The 10,531-nt window shown below is 46.9% G+C and overlaps 2 protein-coding genes across 3 annotated transcripts in view; one reads left to right on the top strand and one right to left on the bottom strand.

Moving 5' to 3' along the window:
• Positions 1–1,746: 1,746 nt before the first annotated feature.
• Positions 1,747–9,699, bottom strand: ARL2BP (ARF like GTPase 2 binding protein). 2 transcript variants are annotated; one of them, XM_006148417.2, is made up of 6 exons: positions 9,356–9,699; positions 8,617–8,678; positions 4,847–4,953; positions 3,843–3,928; positions 3,584–3,680; positions 1,747–3,115 (listed from the first exon to the last, which is right to left on the bottom strand). In XM_006148417.2, the coding sequence occupies exons 1-6, from the start codon at positions 9,391–9,393 to the stop codon at positions 3,014–3,016; spliced, it is 492 nt and encodes a 163-aa protein (XP_006148479.1). In that variant the 5' UTR covers positions 9,394–9,699; the 3' UTR covers positions 1,747–3,013. The 2 variants fall into 2 exon arrangements, with proteins under 2 accessions (XP_006148479.1, XP_006148480.1); XM_006148418.3 differs by lacking the exon at positions 9,356–9,699 and adding an exon at positions 9,026–9,196.
• A 117-nt stretch (positions 9,700–9,816) lies between these two features.
• Positions 9,817–10,531, top strand: part of PSME3IP1 (proteasome activator subunit 3 interacting protein 1) — a 101,126-nt gene continuing 100,411 nt past the window's right edge. Inside the window, exon 1 of the mRNA XM_006148415.3 lies at positions 9,817–9,855. The gene's annotated coding sequence lies outside the window, so the exon portion shown is untranslated. The remainder of the gene's footprint in view (positions 9,856–10,531) is intronic.

The raw sequence follows: 10,531 nt of genomic DNA, 5'->3' as shown, positions 1-10,531 counted from the left end.
AGAGAGGGAGAGAGGGAGAGAGAGAGAGAGAGAGAGAGAGAGAGAGAGAGAGGAGCACCCTTCCTGAGTCTGGTCATGTCATGATCCTCTTCCTCCAATCCACTGGGTCTTGAGCACTCACATGTACCTAAAGTGTTTCAGACTGACAGGGCCATGGATTCCAACTGAAGGTGCCATGTGGGAACTGGCTTCCCTTGAGCAGTGCATCACTTCCGGCCTAGAGGGCAGCCCTGAGCCCCATGGCATCACCTGAAGTCTCTGTGCATGGAGAGACAGATTTCTATTGGGTTGTCAGAAAAGTCATGATGCATTTTTGCACAGAAAAACATGTTATGACTTTTTGATGACCCAATAGTTTATTTTCAAAGAAACTGGACAGCTATAGCAAGCTTGTTTACTGTTTTCTGAATAGAAAGTATAAAAAGGACAATTTGCCATCCTTACTCTTTTGCATCACTTCATCTTTGAACCTGTCCACTTGTCTTTTTGCAACCAGGTTGGCAGATAAAGTGCTTCCAACATGCCCAACATATGAGGGACAATCCCACTATAAAAAGAGCCAGGAGGCCAGCCTGTTTGATGGTTAAGGAGGTCAGACCCCACATGGCTGGCAGTGCAGTGTGAGTCCCAGACTTGGTGGCTTGAGAAACATGCCAGATGCAAGCATGCCCAAAATCCCAAAAGGAGGGAGAAATGGAGAGAGGACTGCAGTGTGACAATTGCAAGGAAAGCCCAGGAGACATGACATTTTAAAATGCTGCCTGAGGGCCAGTAAATGGCGTGGAGGTTAAGGTCGTGGCATCCCACATGGTAGACTGCAAAGATGAGTTCTGGACCTGGTGGCTAGAAAATTATGCCAGGTGGGTGGCCCAAGGTCCTGAGAAGAGAATGGAGAAGGGACTGTGGCATGGCCATACTTCCTGGGGGGTGATTTCTTATGCTGCCCAAGGGCCAGTAAATGGTGTGGAGGTTAAGTTGGCAGCATCCCATATGGTCAACTCCTGGACCTAGTGGCATGAAAGTCATGCCAGGTGGATGGCCCAAAATCCTGAGGGGAGAATGAGAAGGGATTGTGGCATGGCCACAATGAGGGGTGATTTCTCATTCTCTGTCTCTGGCGAACACATGTGCCCTGTAGCAAACTATAAAAAAAATGTTGCTTGAGAGTGCCCTTAGGATTTTTTTTGGAGAATTATTTACCTAATTTTATTATTACTTATAAAATTTGCTATAGGGCACGTGTACTCACTAGAGTGAGACAGAGAGGGAGAAAAGGAATATGAGAAACCAAGCTGCCAGGTCTGGGACTTGAATCTCATTCAATCATGTGGGGAGTCCAGCACCTTAACCACCATGCCACTTGCTGGCCCACTGCCTTAGTTATTTTTTTCTTTTAAAGAATTATTTAATTTTAGTCATCATTATTATTTTTTTAATTTGGCCAAAGAGAGAGAGAGAGAAAGTGAAAGCGAAAAAGCAAGCTGCCTGGTCATGGACTCAAACCATGGTTGGCCATGAGTCCAGTGCGTCAGCCACCATGCCACCTGCTGGCCCTGCTCTTACTGTATATCACGGATCTAAGTAATAACCTGACAGTGGTGGCTTCATTAATGAAAGGGCTGACTCATTTAGAACGATGGTTCTTACAGATATTTCAAATTTTACTGACAGTACAAAAGTACGTAACAAGGGACACGTCAACACAGAAGAACACACAGCTCCCCCTTGAAAACCAGAATAGCTAAGTGAAACGTCAACACAGATGCTTTTTACTCTGAATTTAAGAGTTAATTTTAAAAAAATCAAACATATACAACAGGATTTGAACTAGATGTTTTTCTTCTTTCTAGAGATGTGGCATACATGTTCCTGGTAAGTAACATTCGACCAAATGCTGCACTAAACCAAAGAAGACACATGGCCAATGGAGCTGTTTACTACCTCCTCATGCTGAGCTAGACCAGGGAGCACCATCTTGGTAGGAGGGACTCTGACAGGGAGAAGAGACTGCAGAGTCCCCATCTATCCCAAGAGAAAACATAACAGACTGGATTATATAGAAGGCAAATACGCACACACACGGTTAACATGCTGTAAGAACAGGATTCCTTGTGGTTGATTTCCAGCACACAGCAAACATTCGTTGGTGCCCAATAAAATCAGAACACCCAATGCAGAAAGAAAGCATTTTTGCCTTCACAGCACTAACAACTAAAAAGCACACAGCATATAATACTTTGATCTTTAAGTGGCTGATCATGGATGTTCCAAGATCATATCCACTAGGTTAGCCTGAGTATACATCTATAAAAATATCTTTTCAAAAATAATGCTTACGAGACTTCTAGAAACAGTAAACTATATGTGAGGACCAGCAGCAGACAGAGATACAGGAAGTGCGGATATAAGACTTGGAGTAGATTTTCACATGGAGCCTGTAGGTAAAGGACTTCTCTCAGTTAATTCCTATGGCCAAGACTAGTTGTGATCCTAAGAGACTCAGAAATCTCAAGAAGGGCAGCAGGCTCGAGTGACCCCTTATTACCCCTTTGGGGTAATAAATACTCCCAAACAAAAACCCTATTGAACCCAACGACTGAAACTGACCCATGTGAAAGAGGACTGTGAGGACACAAAAGATTCATGCCAAGTTTGCAGGAACAAAGGGTTCGTGATGGCGAGCTATCCCACAGTGCTGACACACCAGCACGTATGCTAGGATGGGGCATGCTGGGGGGAATGCTCGATGGAGGTTTGCTCCTGAAGCACCTGGGGCAGTCTACTGGAGCAGGGAGAAGTTCTAGGGTTACTGACTACAAGAAGGTGTTTGAGGAGAGGCAAGTCCAAGACGGTCGGGTCATTTTGTTTTTGACCCCACAATACTTAACGTGAGTGAAGAGCTGCAGAACAGGGTCAGTCCTTCCGAGATGCATTCTGTCATTCACAGCTAAGCCTCTGCGTCTACGGGGCCGAGGAGTTCCAGAATGACTGCGTTCCTGCCTGCAGGTGGACTCTAGTGCCGCAGGTTGTTCTGGGAAGCTGGCATAGAAGATGATTTGCACAACGAAGTCACCACTAAACCACTGCTTAAGTCCAGTCCCCGGCCTTCTTTTTCCTACATGAGAAAAGAGGCAACTCTCAAGAGGCGAAGAACAGAAAGAGTCCTTTCTGGCTCAGTACCCGGCCTCTGGCATGGGAAGGAGGAGCTCAGGGCTGGTGCGTGAGCACCAGGGAGTACACAGGAAAGCAAGGGAGGTTATCCTGCACTTCTGCTCAACGTTGGCCTTGGTTGCTCTTCAAAAACGCACCTTTTTTCCTCGGGACGACACTTGTTTTTCTTATGAGAGAGGCAAGGTGTAATTAGACCTGCTTTAGGGCCCCTAAGATAGTACCTGGGGCCTGTTTCACCGAAACATGGGAAAATGTCCCCGCCATAGTAGAACTCACTCTCCTGACACCTCGCAGCGGCTAGACTGACACTGGCCAGTGACGAGGGAAAGCACGGGAGGCAGTTTGTGTTCAGGGATTCTATGTGGAACTTTCTAAGAGGGTCAGTGTGGCTAAATAGGCAAGAATAACTTACTGCTCTGTAGTCCAGAAACATTTCTTTAAAGGCCAGAAAGTCTGTGAACGTGAGCAACATGTCGAATATGTCGCCGGCCACTTCGTCCTTATGGTGCCTATGAAAGGAAAGGGTGGCTGTTTCATGAGTGTTTTTGCTCAGACGTTTTCTGGGCTTCCCACTCGGGATGTAACTACTAAGTGCTCTCATTGGGTAGAGGGGCTGGAGGTGAAGGAGGAGGTGAGAAAACAGGGAAATAACACAGCTGGGTTCAACTCACTGTAATGTCGTCGTGAAAGCTGCCATGTTGAATCCAGGAATCCGCTCCAGCAGCTGCTCTTCAATATACTTTTCTACCAAAGAAATCTGCAGTGGTGGAGAGCATCTTGGTCAGATCACACTTTAGGAAAACAAGACTCAAATTCTGCTTTCTAGCCCCGAGAGCCTGTTCTGTGTACCAGACTCTGTGAGTACAAAGGGTCCAAAGGGGACCAAAGCTTAGCCTCTGTCCCGGCTCTGCACTCGGCCCAGTGAGGGAGAAGGTCTGCAGGTCACTGTGGGTAATTCTGGTGTAATGGGAGGGACGCTCTTACACAGGTGGGGACAGTGAGCCACAGCTCCCCACTTTCCAGCACAGGAAGTGAGGAATGAAATAAACAGGGGCTTTTCTTTGGGTATAGACAATCTGCAAATACAACATACAAAAACATGCTCTTACAAGAAGTCCCAGGTTCCTTCTGAGCAGGTTCCATCACTGATAGCATGTACTCTTTAGAAGTCCCAGAGCCTCAAACCTCTTCTTAGACAAGGTGATCCCAGGAGGAAGCAGGAAGCATCGGGGTGTGATGTAAGGGCCCAAGGGTGAAGAGGAGGTCCCTGGGTTCTAGACTTGGTTTTACACCAGCTAGTGACCTTGGTCTCATTCTTCGCGTCGATGTAACAGTTACGTGTGTCCCTGACTGGATTATGCAGAATGTGTGAAGGCAACGAGGTTTGTCCACTGCACACAGTGCCAGGTGTGGTGCATGCACACACTGCCAACGTGAGCAGGACTACGGGAAAGCCAAGCTTTTGAGCTCATCAAATTATTTGCCTGAAGCCTCCTGGAAAACAGCTTCAAGAGCTGTGATGAGGAAAATGAACTAAACTAGGTTCTAATTAGAATTCCTGGCACTATACTGGCAGCTCCTTCTAAGAGACAAGCAAGTTTCAACACTTTTGATTCTAAACTTAAATTTAGAAAAAAAAACTAATCTGCTGGGAGAGAAACAGAAATCTACTTACATATTCATTAAAAATAGGTGTGTAGGTAAGTTTATTCTCTTCTGTGTCTTCAAACTCTTGGTAGTACTTGTCCATGAAATTTCTCTGTAATAACTGGAACTCATCATCTGAACCAGAATAGGAAACATCTATTTTTAAAGTAGAGACTAAAAACCCTTGCAATTTACAAGCAGGCTGGTCTTCTGAGAGCAGTACTTACTGTTTTCTTGATGGCCTATCCTAGGGGAGGGAAATCTTGTACTTTTTTTGGAGAGGTTTTTGCTATAGAGAGCGTGCACTCGCCAGAAAGACAGAGAGAGACAGAGAGACAGCGAGAAATCACAGCCCCCCCCCTCCCCCCGGAGGATGGCCACACCACAATCACTTCTCCTCCATTCTCCTCTCAGGATCTTGGGTGGGCACGTATGCACATGTACCTGGCATGCACACGCACACACACACACACATGCCCGGTGTGAGTTTAAGCCACCAGGTCTGGGATGAGGACTGTGGTAGACTACATGGGAGTCCAGTGACATAGCCATTACACCAACTGCTGGTCCCTAAATTCTGTGCTTTAAGAGGATGTTAAATGGGATACTGATGTTGAACTAGATCAGTCTTTTAAAAATTTGTGGAGAGATATACATAAAACTTGTCATTTTAACACTTTTTCCCTTTATTCATGACAGTGTGGACATATGTCAGAGTGAGAGAGAGAGGGGGAGAGATGAGCACCCTCTGCAGGGTCTGGTCAGATCATCCCTTTCCTCTAGCCCTCCAGAGCTTGTCGGGTCCCAGGCGCTGGTGTGGGTGTCCAATGTGCCTCTGGCTAACCGGGCTGGGGACTCATGGTTGTCGTGGGGATCTACCTTCTCTTGAGTAGTGTATACTGCTGTATTACTCAGCCAGTCTTTTCAAAACAAAACAAAACATATGATTTAATTTCACTTATTATTATTACTAAGTTTGCTATAGGGCACGTGTGCTCACCAGAGACAGACGGAGAGAGGTGAGCATCCAGGTCCAGGACTTGAACTGTGGTCAGCCATGTGGGAGTCTAGCACCTCAATCACCAATGCTACCTGCTGGCCCCCAGAGCCAGTTCTTTCACAACTTTTTTTTTTTTCTTTCAGTTTTTGCTGTAAGGCACTTGTGCTCACCAAACACACACACACACACACACACACACAGAAAGAGAGAGAGAAAGAGAGAAAGACATCACCCCTTACTGGAGATGGCCACACCACAGTTCCTTCTCTTTCTCCCTCTTGGGATTTTAGGCATACACGCACAAGCACCTGGTGTGAATTGCAAGCCACTAGGTCCAGGACGTGAACTGCTTAGTTGGCCATGTGGGATCCAGTCGCCTAAACCACCATGCCCCTTAAAGCTATTTTTAAGTGCATGGTTTTGTGGGGTTAGGCAGGCTCACACTGCCGTGCAACCATCACCACCATCCTCTAGTCCACTTAAACACATCCACGCGAGGTGGCTTGGGAACTCCCACGTACTACTGATAGTTTTCTTTAAAGGAATAAATGGGTCATCCCTTATTTTTTTATTTATTTTTGGAAAGATTTTTGCTATAGGGCATGTGTGCTCGCTGGAGAGACAGAGAAAGTGAGAAATCTCCCCACACACTCATACCACCACCCAGGGGTATGGCCACACCGCAATCCCTTCTCCTCCATTCTCCTCTCAGGATTTTGGGCATGCATGCATTTGCGCCCTGCCTAAGTTCTAAGCCGCTGGGTCCGGGACCCGAACCACAGTTAACTACATGGGAGTCAGTCCGGTGATATAACCATTATGCCATTTGCTGGTCCCCTTCCCTTATTTCAATAAAATTCCAGTAGCAGTTGGAAACAGCAGTGATTACAAGTATGGGGTCTGACAGGAGCCAGACTGCCCAGGTGCAAATCGCTCCTCAGCTGCTTCCTTGCTGTGAGACCTTGGATCTGTTACTTAATGTCACCTGTTTCTTCATCTAGAAAATGAAGGTGATTTACAGTGTGAATCACAGAGGGCTGCTAGGTGAAATTTGGATGAAAACTCACATAAAGAGATTAGTTCATAGTGAACACTTAATAAGTGTTAAGTAATAGGGAATTTTAACAACCACATAGAATATTATTATTCTAAATATTATTCTATTTCTAAGAATAAAAGGAAAACTTCCAAAAGGACTTAGACTGTGGGAGAAACACCCTGGCTTTTAGGGTACCCCAACAGGCAAAAACACTGAACAAATTCTTCAGTATTTCCCAGAAGTACTCAAATCTACGTGAGACAAGAACTTGATGGTGGGACATCTACATGTAGGGATAAAGACATGAACCTTTATTGGACCTCAAAGTACAAAAACCTGGTCAGTGATTTTTTTTTTTTTTTTTTTTTTTTTAAACTAAAGCAACACCAGATAACGGTGTTCTTTTCCCAATTCTCAGAAAACTTTAAATCAATATTAATTTTTTTAAATGTAAGTTTTCCCTTGTATATATTTGCCTTAAACCTGTGGGGCCTGCCTTGCTTATCTGTTACTCCGTGGGGTTTCTGGAGGCCAAAGTGAATCTAGGAACTCAAAACTCAGGAAAATACAAAACCAGCTGAAGTTTGACACCAGATTCTTTCATGGACACGTATGCTTTTAAAAAACTTTTTTAAATTATTTTTTTAATTTGCTATACGTGTACTCACTGAAGAGACAAAGAGCTAGAGGGAAAACTTGGTCTCTCAGTGGGAATGGGCACAGTACAATCATCTCTTCTTCAGAGAATTGCATGTAATATGCACCTGGGTGTTTTCCAAACCACCGGGTCTGAGACTTGAACCACACTGCTGGCCATGTGGGACCCAGCTACCTTAATCACCATGCCACTGGCTGGCCCTGCTTAAAGTTTTATGCTTTATTTTATGGCATGAGAGTGTTAGAACTATTTACAAAGCTGCCCTATGAATAAGTCACTATTTCCTGAAGCTTTGCAGAGAGCTACGTACTTCTAGGTGTCCTATTACTTGAGGTAAGTCCCTTCTAAGCCTCTAAATTCATGGTTATTTAGTTGTTTTAAGGGATACTGAGCTATTTTCTTGTTCTGTTTTGTTTTTGTTTTGAGAGATTTTTGCTATAGGGCATGTGTGTTTACCAGATATACAGAAAACGAGAAATCACCTTCCAGGGAGGATGGCCATGTGGCATTCCCTTCTTTCTCATTCACCTCTCGGGATTTTGGGCATGCAAACACATGTTCTCTGTGTGTTTCAAGCCACTGGGTCCAAGACTCTAACCATTGTCGACCAGTGCCTTAACCACTATGCCACCTGCTGACTCCATGAGTTGTTTTTTTTTTTTGGAGAGGTTTTTGCAATAGGGCGCGTGCGCTCGCCAGACAGAGAGAGACAGAGAGACAGAAAGTAAGAAATCACCCCCCAGCGGGGATGGCCATGCCGCAATCCCTTCTCCTCCATTCACCTCGGGTGGGATCTTGGGCACGTACGCACACGCGCGTGGCGTGAGTTTTAAGCCACCGGGTCCAGGACTCGAACTGTGGTCGACTACATGCAGCTTGATTTTTTTTTTTCTCATTTAAAATTAACTCTCCTTGGCTTTAATGTTTTTAAGAGTAAGGAAAAGTATGACCCGCAGATGAAGGGATTGCGGCATGGCCATCCCCCAGGGGTGATTTCTTGCTTTCTGTCTCTGTCTCTTCAGTGATCCCAGAAATCTCTCTTAAAAAAAAAGGAGTAAGGATAAGTGAGCAAATGCTTAAACAAAATGTCCTTAAGCTTACCCATGATAATGTCCTCTAAATATCCAACCACGGCATCAAATTCTGCATCTGAGGCGGAGGAGCTGAAAAATACACCTGGATTAGGTACTGTTTCAGATACTTTTTTTTCTAAAAGATTTTATTATGGACATTTTCCAACATACACAAGGAAGAAAAAGAACAGTAAAATCAACTTTCCGCTACCCAGCTTCAACAATAAAGGATGAATGACTGCTGTCTAATCTAGCTATTCCAAACAGAAGAAAACACACTTGGTAGGGTGCGACATGAAGGTTGAATGCGAAGGCTCCACTTTGACAAAACCTGGTTGGACACGGGAATTTAAAAAGGCTAGCATGGGACATCACCGGGATCCTCCGCATTTGTTTCCTGTGGGATCTACTCACCACATCTTCGCTACCGCGCTCACCTTTCTGCACCGGAGCATGAACTCGGTGCTGGCGCGAAAACCGGCCGGGAGGGTAATCTGACCAGGAGTCCCTGGGGGCGGAGTGGTGGTGTGGAGGGTCCTCTGACCCGTGCTCAGGTCTGGGCAGCTCACACCCGTCAGGTTTTCCCAACGCTAAGACTGGAGGCTGGGGATTGTGATGGAGGCGTCGCTAAAGGGTGACAGCAGCCCCTGATCCAGTCCTGCCGGGCCTGAACACGGTGGCCGCAGCAGTCGCAGAATGGCGACCCAGAACCCGGGCGCCCCCCACCTCTTTAAGATACTGTTTAGAGGCCCGGCAGCGTCACTCACAAGGACAGTGCGAAGCTCTCTTCCTCTACGGCGTCCATCGTCGCCGCCAGGACCAGCGCGGAGCAGCGGGCCGGTGCGCCTCCTACCCCGCCAGCGGCCCGGGCCCAGCCTCCGTTCTGTTGCACAAAGTCCCCACCCACATAGAGTGCAAGGCGACCCGCAGGCCGGGAGGAGGCCTCGCCGTCCAGGCCGGTCAACGCTCACGCGCGAGGCCCGGCCTGAAGCTCGGCGGCTCCGGCCCGCGCAGGCGGGACTCCAACGCCCGACCAGGCCGCTCTGCGCTGGCCACCGTGCCACAGTCGGGGCCTGGACTTCGGTGACCCGCAGCCAACGCCGGGCCCCGCCTCCCGTCTCTATGGCAACCGCCACCTCTTCCACCGCCACGCGGGCTCCCGGCAGCCAATCACAGGCGCGCGTCTTCTGACGCAGGGGCGGGGCAAAATAGGGAGGGGAAGTCTGGGAACGCGAGAGCCAGCGAGCGAGGCGCGGAGCGGGCCTGGGTAAGCAATGCGTTGGGCGCGCTGAAGTGTTCCCGGGCTGTGTAGCGATTAAATCTCACGTCGCCTCCATTTTCTGGGGGGATGGAATCGAAACCGAGAACCTCGATTTCCTCACCTGCAGCTTTCCCCTAAGTGTTTCTGAAAAGTTGGTAGTTTCGAGCGCGTTTTCAGAGTCTCGTGGTGCCAGGTCGCAGGATCTCAGCTCTTGAAACAGATAATACAGATACCTGATTCGCAAGACGGTTGCTCCCTCTTGTGGAAGGAAACCCCCCATCGCAAGACGTGGAAATCGTAATTCACACTATACTCTTCACATTATAAAAATCATTCGGCAATACGTAGTTACTTGGCTAATTAGGTGAGGTAAAATTTGACATTACCGCTTTTAACAGAAATCAGATAACTATGCTCCAGGAAAAAAAGTCTCCGAAACTGCCAAATTTTGGAAAAGGATTCCCTAAAGGTGTTTTCTCTTGATTGGACCACTAAGCATAATGTCTGTGGTTGCTTGATACCTTTTGGGCAAATGTGTAGTATATAACCAGAAGGATTTAAGATATAAACTGAGGGTCAGATGGCCAACCTGAATGGATTAGCTGACATCCTTGAATGGACCCAAAACTGACATCAGTGGGATCTTGAACTGAAGATGGTTACAAAGACAGAGTTGTACCCA

Source organism: Tupaia chinensis, unplaced genomic scaffold, assembly GCF_000334495.1.
Source record: "Tupaia chinensis unplaced genomic scaffold, TupChi_1.0 Scaffold000235_1, whole genome shotgun sequence".
Taxonomy (NCBI): Eukaryota; Metazoa; Chordata; class Mammalia; order Scandentia; family Tupaiidae; genus Tupaia; species Tupaia belangeri.
The sequence above is the reverse complement of the archived record's forward strand: the minus strand, read 5'-3'. Positions and strand labels throughout refer to the sequence as shown.